Consider the following 19180-nt stretch of genomic DNA (forward strand, 5'->3'; position numbering starts at 1 on the left):
AGGACTGAGTTTGCGAGGGGTGCGGAGCGCTTCTAAATTTTTATGGTCAGTCCAAACCTCAAAAGGGCATTTAGCCCCCTCTAAGAGGTGACGCCAGGCTTCCAAAGCTGCTTTGACTGCAAAAGCCTCCTTTTCCCAAATGTGCCACCTCCGCTCAGTTTCAGAAAACTTCCTGGATAGATAAGCACAAGGCTTCAACCGATTGTCAGAATCGCTCTGCAGCAAGAGCGCCCCAATTGAAAAGTCAGAAGCGTCCACCTGCACCACAAAGGGTCGTGTGGGATCGGGGTGCTGCAAAATGGGTTCAGCCATGAAAAGGCTTTTAAGTTTGTCAAACGCCACCTGGCATTCAGGAGTCCAATTGAGTACCGTCCCCTGGTTTTTCATCTTGCGTGTGTCACCCAAACCCTTGGTACGTAGTAAATCAGTAAGGGGCAATGCAATTTCAGTGAACCCCTGGATGAACTGGCGGTAATAATTAGCAAATCCAAGGAAACTTTGGAGGTGCCTTCGGGTACGTGGGCGCTCCCACCCCAAAATGGCTTGAATCTTCCCAGGGTCCATCTCAATGCCCTTGTCAGAAATCCTATACCCCAGGTAGTCAAGTTGAGTCTTATGAAATTCACACTTAGAAAGCTTAGCAAACAATTCAGCATTTCTCAACTTGCTAAGCACCTGTTTTACCAGGCGCTCGTGCTCCTCCTCAGTTTCCGTATAAATCAACACATCATCTAAATACACCAACACACCTTTAAACAAATGGTCATGTAACACTTCATTTATCAGTTGCATAAACACCCCGGGTGCCCCCGCCAACCCAAAAGGTAAGACCTTATACTGGAAAGAACCCAGTGGACAATTGAAAGCGGTTTTCCACTCATCCCCCTCACGTATGCGGATGTGGAAATAAGCTTCCCGCAGATCCAATTTGGAGAAGATTTTCCCCTTTGACAGATGTGCTAACATGTCTTTTACTAACGGCAAAGGGTACTTGTTTGATATGGAGACCGCATTTAATCCGCGGTAATCTGTACAGAGTCTCAGAGTCCCATCCTTTTTTCCCCGAAACAACACGGGGGCGCCAACCGACGAATTTGCTGGTTCGATGAACCAGCTGGCCAAGTTCTTATCCACAAATCCCTCAATGCCGCAAGCTCCTTCTGAGTCATGGCATAAATCTTCGGCTTGGGCAGCTGAGCATTGGGGACCAACTCAATGGCACAATCAGTTTTTCGATGTGGCGGGAGTTGGTCCGCTTCCATCTCCCCAAACACATCTGCAAAGTCCTGGTATCTCTCTGGCAAGCCCTCCAGTGATGTCACATTGAAATGCAGGGTTGCTGCCGCAGCCCTCCCCACCGCAGCAGACGGCACTTGTTCCGCTGCAGGAGCTTGGTAAAAGCCATCAGAAAAAGTCAAAGTCCTGTGGACCCAATTTATGTGGGGGTTTTGCTGGACTAACCAGGGAATCCCCAAGATGACAAGGGGATGACCCACAGGTGCTACCACAAATTGTAACCCCTCACGGTGGCTGCCCAATTGTAATGCCACCGTTCCCGTGAAATGAGTCACTGGTTTCCCTCCCGCCATTGACCCAGTTGGGTGAAGATCATGGGCCGCTGCAGTGGGAAGCTGGGTAAATCCAAAGCAGCCACCATGTCAGGGTGCATTAAACATCTGGAACACCCCGAGTCGATTAACGCCCAAACCTCAACGGTCTTGGTGTGGGAGCCTAACTTCACTTTCACATTCAGTGTGGGACAATTCGCACTCACCAAAACATCTTCATGCCCATCATCCACCACCTGCCCACAGGTGTTTTAGAGCAGGTGGCTGGCATTTCCCGCCGCCTCTGTTAGATCGTGTTCCTCCTCTCCCCCGAAGTACGGAACCTCCTCCACCTCGGTCTCCGCCTTGGCTGCCTTAATTTTCCTGGGCAGTGAGGGCGATTTGCCCGCCGCTTTTCCGGACCGATCGTCTGACCTGGGTTTTGGGCAAGCAGCCACCCTGTGGCCCTCCTTCCCGCACCGAAGGCACTGCTCTTTGGCATAACGGCGCTCCCTCTCCTCCTCCCAGGCATGTTTCCCGGGTTTTCCAGTCATGGTAGTGGGTCTGGATCCCTTGCTGAGCACCGCTTGTCTCAACGCCTTCCTACTGTGTGCAAAAGTCTCGTGGGCATGTTCAGCCTTCCCTGCCAACTGTATCCATTCATACAAAGTATCTGGGTCGTCTCTACCCAACGACCACCGCAGGACCTCCATGTTCAGCCCGTCCTTAAACAACTCTATTAAGGTGGCCTGGGACCAGTCCTCAACCTTTCCAGCCAAAGCCTTGAATTCCAAAGCGTAATCGGCTACGGATCTTTGCCCCTGGCTGAGCTCTTTCAGAGCCCTCTTTGCCCTTCCTTTGGCTAACGGGTCCACAAAGTGCAGTTTTAATGCCCAGAGGAATTCTTTGAAATCCTCCAGCTCAGGAGCGTCCGCCTCATTTAACTGGACAAACCAGTCAGCAGCCCTCCCCTTTAGTTTGGTGGCAATAGCGTTGATCTTGGCCCTTTCGAAATGGAAATACGGTCCGAATTCATCCATATAGCTGCTTGCATTGGTAAGAAAGAATGACAGCTTAGTTGGATCCCCGTCAAATTTGACTGTAAAGTCTTTGACCCGCGCTCCCGGCGGGCCCCTCGCCCTGTCTGGGCGGTCTGACTTCCTTTTGGGTACTGGGAATCTCCGCTCTCGAAGAGGGGACCTCAAAATTCTCACTCTGTGAGATTTTGGCTCAGCCCTGTGCTGTCTCCTTTCTCTCTCCCCCGATCGAAGGGGGGAAGAAGAGGACGAATACCTGGGGCGGTGCGGTTGTGGCTCAGCCCAGTGCCTTCTCCTACCTCTTTCCACCGAACAAGGAGGAGGAGGAGAAGGGGACGAATACCTGGTGCTTGATTCTCCTCTCCCCCTCTCCCGAGGGCCCCAGTCCATTGACAGTTTCTTTAACATATATTCCATCGACTCAAATTTGGCCTCCAATAGTCTTATCCTTTCGGGGGTTTGAGAATCCTCTTTCCCTCCCCCGTCCTGCCTCACAACAATTGGGGACGTTGGGTACCGCTGCTTCCAAGACGTCTTGGACATCCCTGGTAGGGGTCCCCGTGCTTCATCCCAAGTCATCAGCTCGCCCGGCGATCCTTCGGTGGGCGCAGAGGCTCCTTTTCCTCCAACCTCCTCTTCTTCCAGACTGGAACACGACATCTCCTGTATCTCCGATAATTCTCGAGTAGGGGCCCTCTCCGTTCTCCTCACCGTGGAGTCGGGTTCCCCATCGCTCGTGTCCTCGCTTTCCCCGGTTTGGGGTTTTGGTTCGGTCATCGCTAGCGCTACTCCCTCACAAGATAAATCTGGAAAGGGGCTAATTTAAGATTCTCAGCTTTATGTAATGATTGCCTACCCTAACAAAACCAGACTCACAAGTAGAAGCTTAATGATACCTGATTTATTAAAGAATAGTATGCAAATACAAAGAAAGCTGAGAATGAGGAAAAGCGCGCCAAATACAAACTAAAAACCCTCGGCACAAACGTAATCCCTCCCCTCACCCGGCCATAGCAAATTCCCCACCCCAGGTGCTGGTAACAATTTCTGCTGATGTCCTGGGAAGAAAACCTTGAACACACACGATAACCCAAACACATTCCAATCCTGCTGAATACAGGAGACAGAGTCCTCCTCCCCTCCCAAGCGAAACACACATCAGCCAAATGACATGCGAAACGTTACGATGCACTATAACATTGAAACGATGAACATGACACAGGACAAATGACAATAGAAGTCCTTGATGTTTTGCTTGGGAGATTTTGAAGGGACTGTTCTACAGTCCATCTTAAGCTACACCAACTTTCCTGGACACTCTTGTAAATCCAGCTAATTGTAGGTTGTAAAGCCATATTTTATGGCAGGAGTGGGCAACCTGCAATCCAAGCCCTTTTTTATAGCACTTGGAGGTTTTGCTGTCAAAGTTCCCCCTACCTGAATTCAAAGAAATGAAGACAAAATCCTGGTTCTTGCTATTTGCATTGTCATTTTACACACTGTGGTCATCTCCCAAAGGTTAAAGGTGGCTTTGGTCAGCAAAATATAGTGTTAAGTTGATGTTTGAACCCAGGCTGTTGTAGCCTATTCATCAAGCCACGCTTAAGTAAAGCCTAGCTTAGCATGGGGTACTTGTGGGACCATCTATCTGCAGTGGTTTCTGCTCATTCCACCAGATCTGGCAGGGTGGGAATGCTCTGGATCCCTTTCATGAGGCAGTATCATTATAGACAGTAAGGAAGATGACCTGGACAGAGATAGGCCAGATCCATTACTAAAGTGCCAGAAGAAAAGTATGGCTTTAGGTCCAAAATAAGCAGAAGTATGTATAAGCAGCTCAGGCAGACACCTGCCTAATTCACATGAGTATAAGAAGGAGAGGAAGCACTTGTGAGTTTCTGTTACAGCCAATAAACGTCGTGTTAGCCTTGGTTGGCCTGGTGGGCTTGACAGTCATCTGATGGGACTAGGAAGTGTGCCTTCACGATCATGTTGCCTGCCTTATGGATCGGCCTCCCCTCAGCGATACAGATGGCCCTGACTCTAGTGGCCTTTCAGAAGGCCACAAAGGCCCCGTTCTTCCCCCTAGCATTGCGGCTAGGATGTTAAGCTACTTGAGCTCTTGCATAGATGTATGCAATATGTGAGCATTGTGTTTTTTATTGAGCTTTGACTTGGGGCTGCTGCTGCTGTTTTGGTTTTAATAGACTAGATACATTTTATTTTGTTTGCTGCCTAGAGTTTCACTGGGTACATGAGCGACCCTATAAATTTAATAAATAAACACGGTTTGCCAGCTTCCCCTTTTTAATTTTTTAATGACTAAATCTAAAAGCAATTACAGTCAAGTAGGATAGAGAGCCTGACAGCCACCCTGGGAGACATCTGCAGGTCCATTGGTGTCCATCAGGATCCTGCAATCAGCATCTGATTCATAGTAAAATTAATTCCAGATCAGGAGGGCTCCGAGAGACTGCATCCTTCTGCAACTTGAAGGTGATCAGAGGGTTCTGTCAGCAGTCTTGGGTTGAAGAAAGCATGTGAAGCAAAGTGCTTCAAAGTTTTTAAATATTGTCCATTGTTATTAGATGTATGTTGGGGTGGGGAGACTTTCCCCCAGGGTCATGTCTGCAGGACCACTAGATCTACATTTGTTGAATTTCTGCTTACCTCAGTATGTGCATGGCACATCAAAAGAAAATTGCAATCCTCCTATCCTCATGACGCTCAGAAGAATTCCATGTGGGTGACTTCACACCAAATCCAGCATGATTGGAGGTCTTCCAAGAGCTCAGAGTGTAATAAACAATGAGAGTGAAATCTGACCATTTTCCTAGCAACTTTTTACCCCTAAAAGTGTGTCTGTTGCTTTAAATGAGCAGAAGACTTCATTTTCAGGTGGAGTCAGTTCTTGCGGGGTTATAAATTTGCTGGGAGCAGGGAACGCAGCTGCTTTGCTGGAATCTGAGCAAGCATAATGGTAAGCCCACGTCTGGGTGCGGGGTGCGGGGTGTACTCTGAGTCGGACTAAAATAGGGGGTAAATGGCTGTCTCACTGCTGCTCTGGGGGAGGCATCCTTCGTAACTTTTAAGCTCACTTTTCTTAAGCAGGTATTGGTGAATATTTAGCTCATTCAGCTGATTTGCTCCTTATAAGGCAAAAACTAGGCGATAGCCAAAGGGTACTTTAAGTGGGGAGGGGGTCCCTCCCTTTTTGCTTCCTCCCCCTATTATTTTTCAGTGCAGAGGTTGGGCTAAATTTCTTCCAAAGTTACGGGTCTGGTTCGTGACACACTTTTTTCTACCCTGTCTGTATCTTCAGAGGCAAAAAAATGTGATTGTACAGTGTAGTCCATTTTTTTCCTCGTTCCCCTGGCCTTTCTCCTACATTATTTCACACTTTAGTTATGAACACAGTTAAGTAACAGATCACTGTACTTTAGCAGATTCCCCCCTTCTCTCCCTCTGTATAAGAGGAAACTGCCATATTGCCTTTGTTTGCTGTAATCCCAGGGGTTGATATGCTAAAGAATAGAACAAAATTTGTTTCTTTTTAACATATATGTTTGAACATTCCGAAGCTGGAAGCTCTAGGTTAATTTAGAGATTGCCAGACGAAAACTCCTGAGAAACTTTGCAAAATATTGTAATTGTTGCATTGCATGTTAATGAACTTTTGGGGGGGGTGGGACTGCAAAAGTACTTTTTTGAACATTGGAAGAGCACCTCATTTTGAGTCCAAGAACTGCTGTCAGTTTACTCATGAGCTGGCCCAGGAAAGTTGGTGCCGCTTCAGATGAATCGTAGCATGGTCCCTTTGGATCCTCCCAAGCAAAATTTAGCGTCAAAGAATTACTGTTCTCTGTTATCAGGTCTTTTGGGGGGCAGAAGTTTACATAGCAAACGGAGTCCAATCATGTTTTTGACTGGAGTATAGCAAACTAAAATGCCCATTGTGGTCATATGAGCTGAAGCCTATTTTGCAGTTTGGAGGTTCGGGAAGCATGTGTGAGCGAGGCAGCCGGCTGGGAGCTGCCACTCCAGAGGGGCTTCCTGCTTTGCCAGAAGCTCAGTTGAAGAAATAAAACTACCAGCAGTTGTTTTGTGCAGAGCAGGTGGTGCCACTTGGCACACTTGTTGAGAGAGGGGGAGCCAGGCAGCTTCTTTTACTCATTAGGAGACATGCTCCCTGGGTGACTCCAGTGAATTTGGGAACAATGATCTACCATAGATGGTGGGGCGAGGAGACCAGCGTAGGTAGGTAGATAGATACCTCCTTAGAGGGAAACAGTTGCCTGAGCTGCTGAGCAGATGCTAGGACTAGGCATCAAACCATGGTCCCCCATGTGGCTCTCTGGATGAACTCAGTTGCTGTATTGATGCTTTCATTTTTCCATGTGGTTCAGTATATATGGTGGTATGGCTAGGTAATTGAAGCCCTGGACATGCAGTAGGGGTCTCTCTAGACAAGGGTTTCTCAACCTTGGCAACTTGAAGCTGTGTGAACTTCAACTCCCAGAATTCCCCAGTATGTTAGCTGATCATGTCTGCCCATCCCATCAGATCCAGCAGGAGAAGTGTATTATGGATCTTGTCTGTTAAGTGGTGCCACCCTGCAGGACCCAGGAAGAGAGCCTTTTCTGTTGCTGCACCTGCCCTGAGGAACATCATCAGATGACATTGGCCCCAACTCTTTTGGCCTTTTGCAAAACCCTAAAGACACTGGAGTCTTCCCGGGCTTGGCCTGGAGTGTCCATTGGAGCCCGTGGATTAGTTTTGTTGAAATATTTGTATCTCTATTGATATTTAAAAAAAAAAAAAACTTTGGCTGCAGATTGTCCATTTATTTTGTCTGGGGAAGAGGGTTTGCTGGTTTTTAAATTGTCAGCTGCCCAGAGTCACTTGTTCAAGGTGGTTGGCCGTATACATTGAATAAATAAGTCACACTCTAGCCCCCTCCTGCTTGGATTACTTAATGTGTTCTGCATGGAGCTGCCTCTGAAGGACTTGGAAGCTATGCTACAGAATGCAGCTGCATTCAGGTGGGCTTATTCCAGCGTACCTGGGTGATTCCCACTGCTTAGGGAGCTGCATTGGCTGCCAGTTGGCTTCTGGGTGTGATTCAAGGTGCTGGATGTCATAGGACCACCTTCTCTCATACTCATCTGCCAATCCAACCAGATCCACAGGAGCAATTCCCTCCAGGTCCCATCCCTTTATGATTGCCATCTGATGTGACCTTCGAAGTAGGCTTCCTCAGTAGCTACCTTCTCACTTTGGAACTCCCTAGGGAGATTCAGTCAGTTTTGTCCTTCCTGGGCTTTAGGAAGGCTGTGAAGGCCCACGTGTTTCATCTCACATTGAAGGAGAGGATGCTTTGATTGGAAGTGTGTTCACAAGTGCACAATTGCTGTTCTGGTTTTATTTTTTTTACTTTGGTTTATTTGGTATTCTGTGTTACTTATTTGTTCTTTTTTGTTGATGCCTTATCTTACAATAGATTGTGGGCTGCCTAGAGCCTTTTGTGATTGAGTGGCATACAGAACAAGGAAATCAAATAAATATATGATAGCATGTGAACCCATCTTATTTATCATAGAAGCTGGTAGCCAGTCCTTTCATGACCAATATAAGTTAAGTGTTCAAGGACAGTCTTAAATTTCCAAATAGAATTCCATGCCTGGGAAAGTGGGGAGCCTATGGCTGAACTACATCTCCCAGAAGAGCCAATTAGGAAGATGCTGGGAGTAACCCTGGAGAGTGTGCAGAGGTTTTCATTTCTCTGGTGCAGAAGAGCATTCTGGTCTCCTTAACTTTCCTTAAGAGTGATTATAAGGGGAAAAAAGAGGTAGCGCCTGTCCGTGTCCATTACCCTATATCCATGGCAAATCAATAAAGCAGTGTTTCTCAACCTTAGCAACTTTAAGATGTGTGACTTCAACATGCTGACTAGGGAATTCTGGGAGTTGAAGTCCACACATCTTAAAGTTGCCAAGGTTGAGAAGCGCTGCAATAGAGAATTCTGTTTCTTCTTTGAAATCCAAGCAACTTCTTCAGCCTTATGCCAAGTTCTTAGATACAACAAGCTCCCCTGAAAATATTAATTATCACTAGATTTGAAGTTGAGGAGTCAGCTTGGAACTCTTTATGGTATAAAATTCTTTTTAAATCTATTTTGGCAAACCATCAAATTGACTAAATAATTCACAGATGTCTTACATACACACACACCCATCATGTTTTTTTCCTTTCTGGGTAAGCAGCATTATGCGAATTTAAGAAAAGGAGTAAGAAATTAGTAAGCGAAAGATGTTAAGGTACAAGGTAAAATAAAAAGAATTGTAACTAAACTTAGCTTATGTCAACACTGTTCATTATCTCTCTCCATATTTTTCTATATTTGCAAACCATCTTTGCATCTACCACATCCATATACCCCTTTATACTTTGCCTATTGTTCATTAAACTGCTTGTTTCTCTTTTTTTTAATATCTCACCAACTCCATCCAACCACAACTTTCTCCATCTTCTCCTTCCTCTCCATCCATTCACTATTCATGCATCTGTTGCAGTTCACTAATTCATTTCCTCTGTATAACCAAACACCTCAAAATACTTCTTTTAAACAGGATACTCTGTTGAATTTCATCCACATTTACTCATCTCCAATTAATGTTTATTTCTGCAATGTATATGCTGCTTAGTTCTAAAATGATTCTGCACAGCTTGCACTAATACAAAAGAGGTAGGTAGGTAGATAATAGATATATAGATAGATGATAGATACAATAGACAGATACATAGACGAATAGAGAGGATGGATAGAGAGAGAGAGAGATGATAGAAATGCGATAGATAGAAATGTGGTAGATAGATAGGTAGATAGATATCCAGTAACAGTAACTTCCTAGTCATTAACATCTCAAGGAAAACACTTCTAACAGCAACAGTCGCCTACTGCAGGGGGGGAACCTGCCAGACCATCAATACCCCAAAACATTCCAGAACAACAGGGTTGGTGCTGACCTGGCCTGGGGAGGCCATTATTCCAAAGGGGAGGGGCAGCCACAGAAAAAGCATGTCTTGATAACAGCAGTCCTTCAAGGATGAGGACTCAAAGTGTGCTTTCCTTTCTTGATCTTATTGTTTGGACAGAAATCTTCCAGTAACACAGTTCTGCAGATATCCAGGTCCTTGAGCCACATAGGGCTTTAAAGGTGACCACAAGAATCTTGAATTGTACCCAGAAGCTAACTCAGGACCAGTACAGCTCTCCTAGTAACGGTGTTATTCAGGCAAATTGGAAGGTATCCTTAACTACTTGAGCGAATTGTAGAGCTATTCCAGGTGGTCTTCAATGGCTGTTCCATGTTGAGCGAATTGTAATAGTCCGATCAAGAGATGACCAAGGCATGAGTGTCTGTGATCAGGGCCTCCTGATCCAGGACCAGGCATACAAGATAGGGTTACACAAAGACCCTCCTAGCCACAGCTGCCACCTGTACCTCAAGCAGAAGTTGGGAGTCAAAGAGGACCCCACATTACCAACCAGCTCAGACTGGCAGAGCATGACCCTTTCAGAATTAGAGATAGAGTATCACTGGTCTTGGTTGGCTTCCAGATGCACATCTGTTCTGCCTGGATAGGATTGAGCATGGAGCTCTTTTTCCCCATCCAGATCCTCACAGCCTCCAAGCAGGGAAAACAAATGATTGTAAGTTATAAATAAATGGCAAAAAATGAAAGCAAGTGGATGAAATTGCAACTTAGAGATAGGAAAATGGATGTCATAAAAATATAGATAGAAAGGTATTAGATAATATGAAAAATGAATGTTAGTTGACAGAAGGGAAAACACTTCTGTATGTGAAGTGGGCTTCTGCCCATGTCGCAGGGAAGTGACAGATGTGTCAGGAGAAACAAAAGTAAGTTGAATGTATTGGCAATGGGGTATTTAACCAATATGTGCTGTAAAAGGAGATACGGTCAAGAGTGACACAGAGCTGGTCTTTCTGACCCAGATTGCCTGCAGTAAATCTATCCCTATCCACAATTTAGTCCTGGATGGGAGGGCGACCTGGTGTCTGTGAACTTGACCTGGGTTGGCAAAGAAAAGGTGATTTGCTTCTAGGAAATGTGCTCAGCTGCGTTTCAGGTTAGGCCCCAGCTGCAAACCCAAGGCAGGGGAGGTGGAGCAGGTGACTTCATCAGCTTTGATTACATCTGTGCCACATCCTGCATTCCCTGCTAATAGTAAAGTCTGGGCACATTTTACCTCCAAGCCCAGCCAAGCATGTTCCTGATATTCTATGGACGCTAAGATACCTCATCTAGAGACACCTTTGGAAGCCGTGTTGCTGCCCACATCCCACCAACCCGAGGTCCCTGCAGTGTTCCGAAACACACAGGAGGTTAGAATTGCATTATATTCAGACTTCCAGAGAAGAAATGGCGGACCGAAGACAGCTCCGCAAAAAGTGGATCCGATGACCACGGTGGAATGAAGAGCCAGCGAGTAGACCGGTTCTTCATAATTCCTCTCCGGACAAGGAAGGGACTTGAGATTGCCCACAAGTGCTCCAGACAGCTGCTTCTCACGAGGAGGCTGCAAGACAGCGGTCTCCAGCAGGGTTAGAGCACTGGGAGATGAGAGAATGGCCATCTTGCTCAAACAGTGGTCGGCACCTTTGAAAGGACCCTGGGTTCGCAGACTTGCTTTTTCGGAAATGGCTTGTTAACTGCTTTTAGCTATTAGGAACCTTGGGAACGACATGTTTTATGGCGCCGGGTGAGTTTCCTTCAAACTTTAGTGAAAAGAGTTTTAAAATACTAGTTTAAGGACTTTAAAAAAAAATTTTTTTTTTGAATAGCCAGCTAATGGGTGACTAAAACTTTAAGAGAATTACAAATGGACAAGGGTCCAGATAAATTTGAAATAAGATTTTGGAATTAATTATAAAGAATCCTTCCCATGGGACTATGTTTTCATTTTGAATTCTTTTTTAAAAAAATAAGACTATAAAAATTGGACACTAGAAGGAAGTATAAGGAACTAAAGATTACAATTAAAGGAGAAGAACACTCAAACTCAACTTATAATTACAGAACGAAGCAAAATATTTTAACATGGGACATATTGAAGGATATTTTTGAACAGTGGACCCAGATGTTAGGGAAGAGGAACAAGTTTTACCTAACAAGATTGAAACTGATTTGAACGTGGATTTAAACAGGTGACAAGAATGACATGGAAAAAGATGTTATAGTGGACATATGAAAGAAACCGGCTGATATCTTAATAATTAAAAGGGTTATATAAATAACCAAGAGAGTGACCTGGATAATTCTCCTTTACTGGATTTACAAAAGAGGCTTGTTAAAGGTTTGAAGACTTTTGTGAGAAGGGACACAGAAAAAAATGAAAAGAAATCAAGTTCTAGGACATCGTTTGAAGGGACTAAAGTTCAAGATCGTTAGAAGTAAAAGGAAGGAATATGTAAACCACCCAGAGTTGCTCTGAGTGAGATGGGTGGTGACTAAATTTGAAAAATAAATAAATAAACCGTGATCAAATATTTACTTTATATTTAAAATAGATATGTTGTTATCTCTGGTAACCCTTAATGGATTTTTGCTGACATCAGGACTGAAAGAACAAGGCTTTAAGGATTTGTTTATAGATAAGAGATGGGATATGGGAAGAAGAGATGATTTGTTGTATTTTAAGAGAAGGTGTTAAGTTACTAAAATTGTTTATACGTGTGATGAAAGGGGAAGTCGTTTCTTTATATATTTTTCTTTATTATTTTTTCTTTCTTTTTATGTACCTTCTATTTTTTTCTTTTTTTCTTTTCTTTTTTTAGTTTGTATTAGTTTTTATTGTAATTTTTAATACAATTACTATAAAAAAGTTAAAATTGCATTATATTCAGTCTAGGTTGCCTTGGAGGGCTTGTGGTTAGACTGATGCCTGTTACCCTCTCTATGCCCATTTAGCTTCTCATTTTGTTTTAAACTGTTAGAAGAAAGGAGAGAAGCTTTTTATTAGTAGCTTTATCCTTCCTCTTTCCAAGGACATTCAGAATAGTTTGACAGACTGGAAATAGGGAAGGGCGTCTTTCTTTTGAGCAACATTGTTTAAAAATATGAGAAAAGGCACATTTGACCTCCATTGGTGGGAATTATATCAGCAAAGTCATCCCTCAAATCACTCCAATCTGTCTGTCTAGTGCCTTCAAGTCAGTTTTTTGACTCCTGGCAACTGCCTGGACTAGCCCCGCAGCTTTCTTGGCAAGGTTTTTTGAAAGTGGTTTGCCATTGCCTCCTTCCCTGGGCTGAGAGAGAGTGACTGGCCCAAAGTCACCCAGCTGGCTTTGTGCCCAAGATGGGACTAGAACTCACAGACTCTTGGTTTCTAGTCCAACACCTTCACCACTACACCAGACTAGCTCTTCCCACTCTATACAAGGCAGAAATATTTAAATGCAGATGTTTAAAATTTGGCTAGACTTTGCTGACAAAACACGTTTAAGCCCCAGTCTGCTCTTTTCCAGAGGGAATGTCTGTCAATCCACATTGGCCAGGCGGGAGTCCAAATGGGGAACGCCTGCTGGGAACTCTATTGCCTGGAACACGGGATTCAGGTTGATGGCACCATTCCCGGCAGCCAAGCTGCCCCGAAGATCATGCCCGAGGCCGAGCAGGTGGATTCCTCTTTTGAGACGTTCTTCTGTGAGACGGCCTCCGGGAAGCACGTGCCGCGGGCGGTGTTCGTGGATCTGGAGCCCACCGTCATTGGTAAGGTACTTGGCCAAAGTATCCTGGAAGTGGTCCCTCTATTGAGGCTCTTCCTAAGAAGGGTTAGGTGGCCACGGTCAGTATGCCATCAGCCGCTTCTTTGCAACCTTTGGAACTGTGTCATTCCCCAAAACGTGAAGTCTCCTTTGAGTCGATTTCAGCTCCTGGTGGCGTCTGTGAAAATGACTGTGCAGTTTTCCTGACAGAAGATGGAAGTGGTTTGCCATTTCCTCCTCCTTGTTTGGACTTCCTGGCTTAAGTCGACAGTCCTGACGTTTCCTGTTGGCCTCCTATCAGAGCCTAAACAGGGTCTCTCTGTTTAGCTTCATAGATTAGTGAAGGTCAGCTAGGCCAGCCCTCCGTAGCCACCAAACAGTTCCAGGAAATGCTGTATTTGCACTTGCACATGCTCTGGAGTGTTTTTTTTGTTTTTGTTTTGGAACCCCAAGCTTAATGGGAAGAAAAAAAACTGGTGCTCTGCCACTGAACTGCAGCTCTCTTTAACATTTCTTGCCTGGTGCCTTCAAAAGCTGCATATCCTGCTAAAATCTAATGTGCATAGCTGTCCTTAGGAAGCTGTCATTAAGAGTTTCCTTGCCTTTAGTGAAATAGCATGTTTTTCCAATGAAAATTGAAGAGGAAATTGGTAACTAAACAGTGGGGAAATTAAGTGATCAACATGAAGCAGTATAATAACAAACTACAATGTCCTGTAAGTTCGGAAAATCTTAAATGTGACATTACCTAAGCTCTGTTGGAGAAATTGTTTGAAAACTGCATTTTAACACCAAAATGATTGCCACAAATCTGGTCTGAAAACAACAGAGGTTGGGAAGGGTTGAAAAAACCATTCTAAAATAAAGGCATTCTACTGTATGTTACTTCTTTTAGCCTTTCCATGTGGCTAATAAACTTTGGTATTTTTAAAATGGGTGTTTTGGTTGATTAGGCCTGTCAGATAATTCTTTTCTCTCTTGGCAGATGAGATCCGCACAGGGGCCTACCACTCCCTCTTCCACCCGGAGCAGCTGATCAGTGGCAAAGAAGACGCTGCCAACAATTATGCCCGAGGCCACTACACCATTGGAAAAGAAATCATTGACACCGTCCTTGGCAGGATTCGCAAAATGGCAAGTGACTATGTCATGCCCCCTTAAAGTCTGACTGCAATAAGGAAAGCTTGTTGCGTGAGGCTGATAGGACGAAATTCCGAAAGTTTAAGTTGCATAGTTGGGCTGGCAGAAGATGGCCTTTCACGCCAGTGTCTCCTCTGGGAATAATTCTCTAGAGCAGTGTTTCTCAACCTTGGGAACTTTAAGATGTGTGGACTTCAACTCCCAGAATTCCCCAGCCAGCAAACACATCTTAAAGTTCTCAGGGTTGAAAAATACTGCTCTAGAGTCTGGATGGAAGATCCTTCTCTTGCTTTTTTGCAAATACCTGCAGAGTCTGCATTCTGCCACTGATCTCCTGGCATGTCTTTGATAGTTTTTCCTGGGACTTGTGGCTGAGCTTTACTTGGCTCAGCTGGTAGAATTTCCAAGCTCAGTTGGAATTCCCACAAGCCAGGAATATATAGGTTTACCACCCTAAACTTCTGCCTCGAAGGAAAGAAAAGGCCTGGATTAATTAATATGAAATGCAAGAAGCAAGTGATGAGGTTGAGGGTAATCCTGATCCTAACCCTGACAGTACCCATTCATCTGTCTCTTGAGAACTTCAGCATAGATATTCAGGGCAAATGATAATTTTCCAGGATGACGTTAACCTGTTGTTTGAAAATACAAGGCTTAAATGTAACAGCAGTGGGATCAAATTTCAGTGTTTTCTTTTGATGAAAGAAGCAAAGAATAAGGGTGGTGGGGGTTGTTGGTGATAAGTTTGCAGATTTTCTGGAAAAAATGAGGATAGCAATTCCAAACTAAAAAGGTTAGGGTTAGGGTGTGGAACCAACTGAAGTTCAGTTCATGGCTGAGCAAACTAAAAACATTTACAGATATAGAAGCCCCAAAACCCAGCTAGGAAATAAACCAGGGCGATAATGGTATGTGGCCACAGAGAAGCAGTTGCTATGCTGTGAGGGTTGAAATAGCTTGCATCTGTGAGCCTGAAATACCAAACTATACAGCCTTTATTAATTACTGCTGAGCTCATTCCCTTTGAATCTAGAGGTGAAGAAACTCAGTCCTGTATATGAAGACACAAGGAATGAGAACCCCTAGACATAACAGAGTAAATTTTCATGGAAAGAAGGGTCACTTTCATCTTGGAAGACTATCAGAATACTGCTCCAAAGTCGTTTTTCCCAACTTAAGTAGTTTCAGATCTCTGGATTCTTGTAAGACGTTTGAAAATGGGCTACAGAGCAGTTCCCCTTCCTGGCAGCAAAAAAAGGCCAGTTGTGGCTAAAGGCTGACTTCCAAATTATGGCTTGATGTGAGTTACAAATGATAGTTTGCCCAACATGGTTCTCATGGCAAGCTATAGGCAAGAGGACTCTTTAAGCATGGTTTGTTAGGTGTTTCTCTTAGCAATTGGGGTTGTAAACAGTGCATCCTAAGAACAGTCCTATCTCAGGGCTCTGACTAGTAATATGCATTAGAAAAAAGGTTAAGGTTACAACATTAGAATTCCAGTGCCAGTGAATGCTTTACTTTCAAAGGAGGCATCATTACATAGGCAAAACCCATAACTGTTTTCTTGTGCTCTTATGACGAAGGGGTCTGGAAGCTTCCTGCTTTTGCAATACTGATCTGTTGATTGATAAGGTCAAACAGTGATTACCAAAGCAGTATGAGAAATAGCTCTTAACTGGTTTATTGAAACCACAGTTGGCTACACTCATACAACATAGTAAGCCACTGCCTGCCAACCACTATGATTGGATTCACGCAGCCCAGTAAATCCCAAATGAGCAATCCACATTACGGCTGAGCATGTTGCCTGAAGCCTGTCAAAAATCAGGAACCAGAAAAGGCAGACTCCAGAGGCAAGGAGAAGAGCTTGCATGTCAGTGTCCCTTATCTGAGCTTCCACATTTTAGTTAATGAAACCAAGCCTGTGGCTTCTGAAAAAAGCTGATTCCTGAGCAAAACAGCCATTGTTAGGAAAGATGGTCCATTTGCGTGCATGCACAATTGAACTACTACCTTCAGTGGGCAAGCTTGTTGTGTGGGCCAGCCTGGTTGTGTTGAGATGCCAGCAGATGGTACCAGTAACCACATTTCTCTTGCTAATGCAGGCTGACCAGTGCAGTGGCCTTCAAGGTTTCCTGGTTTTCCATAGCTTTGGTGGAGGCACAGGGTCAGGCTTCACTTCTCTTCTGATGGAACGACTCTCAGTAGAATACAGTAAGAAGTCAAAATTGGAATTCTCAGTGTATCCTGCCCCCCAAGTCTCCACTGCTGTGGTGGAGCCCTACAACTCCATTCTGACCACTCACACCACCCTGGAGCACTCAGACTGCTCCTTCATGGTGGACAACGAGGCCATCTATGACATCTGCAACCGAAACCTTGATATTGAACGTCCAACCTACACCAACCTTAATAGGCTGATTGGGCAAATTGTGTCGTCTGTGACAGCTTCCCTGAGATTTAATGGTGCCCTGAATGTTGATCTGATCGAATTCCAGACCAACCTGGTGCCCTACCCCCGCATCCACTTCCCCCTGACCACCTACGCCCCCATCATCTCGGCCGAAAAGGCCTACCACGAGCAGCTCTCTGTGCCAGAGATCACCAACGCCTGCTTTGAGTTCTCCAACCAGATGGTGAAGTGCGACCCTCGCCGGGGCAAGTACATGGCTTGCTGCCTCTTGTACCGGGGAGACGTCGTGCCAAAGGACGTCAACGCGGCGATCGCAGCCATTAAGACCAGGAGGTCCATCCAGTTTGTCGACTGGTGCCCGACCGGCTTCAAGGTGGGCATCAACTACCAGCCCCCCACGGTGGTGCCTGGAGGGGACCTGGCAAAGGTGCAGCGGGCCGTCTGCATGCTGAGCAACACCACGGCGATTGCCGAGGCCTGGGCCCGGCTGGACCACAAGTTCGACCTCATGTACGCCAAGCGGGCCTTTGTGCACTGGTACGTGGGGGAGGGCATGGAAGAAGGGGAGTTTGCCGAAGCCCGGGAAGACCTGGCGGCCCTGGAGAAGGATTACGAAGAAGTGGGGCGGGATTCTGCTGATGGAGAGGAGGAGGATGCCGAGGAAGAGTTTTAGAACAACGTGTTTGCCGAATCTGTGTGTAACCAGGCCAAGGTAAAGGAGGCCCCTCTGCCATCCTACGAGAAGTATTCATTGTTTAGGGTCAGGATTCTAATGCCATTTTTTAAAAAACTATTTTTCAATCTTCTATATTTCAAGGAGTATAACACATTGTTCTTCGTTAGAATGCACCCCCTGTAGCCCTTTTTATCTTCCTAGTTAGAATTACAAAAATTAACTCTTGAGTGAGGATTTGGGAATTTCTGGGGTTGTCAAAGGCATTATATATGGCTATTGTAAAGTTTTCTGCACTGCTTTAACAATCATGTGGGGGAAATCCCTCCATATTATTATGAGATGCAATAATCTGCTTCTTTGTACTTCATTAAACAGTTGAATTGTTCTAGCTTTCTTCTAATGTAGCAATGGGATCTCCACATTGACAAGATTCCACTAAAAGGTGAAATACTGCCATTTTGTGCTATTTTCAAATTGTGCTATTTTCCTCTTATAGTTCCAAGTATGTAAGCCAGTAGAGACATGGGGTGAAAGTTCATTCAGCATCCAAGTTCAGTATGTTGCATGAACCCAGCCTGTGTAGGGGGAATTCTTAGTAAATGGAAAGGGCCCCAGTGTAGAAGAACTGAGATTTTTCCTGCAAGACAGGATTTCTTAGCCCTTCTACACTGGGGCCCTTTCCATTTACTAAGAATTCCCCATACACAGGCTGGGTTCATGCAGCTTATCTTTGGAGAAAGGGTATGTGGAAAGTTTATTTCCACCAGCCAGGTACTTAGAACTGGATCTGACCCATTGAGAGGCTGCATTGTGCCTGTTGCTTAACATTCCAGTAGAAAGCAACGTGAGGCGATTTTTGTATTCCTTTCAAGAAAATTACATGGACCTGAGAATGAAGTCACTGTAGCTGAGACACATCTAAATAATTATTTCCATCACGATTTCGGAATATAAAACATGGTTCCTGAATCAACTCATTTTCTGGATTTGCACAATACATTGTACACTAAAGATGGGCTGGGAGATGCCCCAACGTACTAAGCTACAATAAAATAACCAAGTACCCATGCACTGTATGTTGAAAGAATGAAGACAGCAGGTTGCTGGGGCTGCCTAAAGGATTAGTCATAACATGTGTTTCGCAAAACCCAAGGCAGTGGATAGTAACACATTTGCTCTGTCAGTTGACAATATTGAGAGACCTGGAAAATCTTGCTCTAGGAGCGGATGATGGGAACATGCTGGCAAATACCTAAAGCAGTGTTTCTCAACCTTGGCAACTTTAAGATGTCTAGACTTCAACTCCCAGAATTCCCTGGCCAGCCATGGAAATTCTGGGAGTTGAAGTCCAGCATCCATCTTGCTAAGGTTGAGAAATCCTGGCATAAACCAAAGGCCACCTGCAGGGGGCGGCAGTATCTCCACCCAAAAGCCGCTGATCCTGGAGCCGGAGCAAGGGGGCGTGGAAGAAGGGAGCGCGGCTCTCGCGCAGGAGGCGACATGAGGCGCGTGGGTGACGTCACCAGGGAGGCCGGTCCCACCGCCGAGCGTCATCCCCGCGAGCCGCTGCCGCT

At 45.1% G+C, this 19180-nt stretch overlaps 1 protein-coding gene across 1 annotated transcript; it reads left to right on the forward strand.

Annotated features, from left to right (window-relative positions):
• Window positions 1-5455: 5455 nt before the first annotated feature.
• On the forward strand, window positions 5456-17991 carry LOC134501282 (tubulin alpha-3 chain). The gene is made up of 4 exons (XM_063308936.1): window positions 5456-5564; window positions 13138-13381; window positions 14363-14511; window positions 16623-17991. Exons 1-4 carry the CDS (start codon window positions 5562-5564, stop codon window positions 17601-17603), a joined length of 1377 nt encoding a protein of 458 aa, XP_063165006.1. The 5' UTR covers window positions 5456-5561; the 3' UTR covers window positions 17604-17991.
• Window positions 17992-19180: the final 1189 nt, after the last annotated feature.

This window comes from Candoia aspera, chromosome 7, assembly GCF_035149785.1.
Source record: "Candoia aspera isolate rCanAsp1 chromosome 7, rCanAsp1.hap2, whole genome shotgun sequence".
Taxonomy (NCBI): Eukaryota; Metazoa; Chordata; class Lepidosauria; order Squamata; family Boidae; genus Candoia; species Candoia aspera.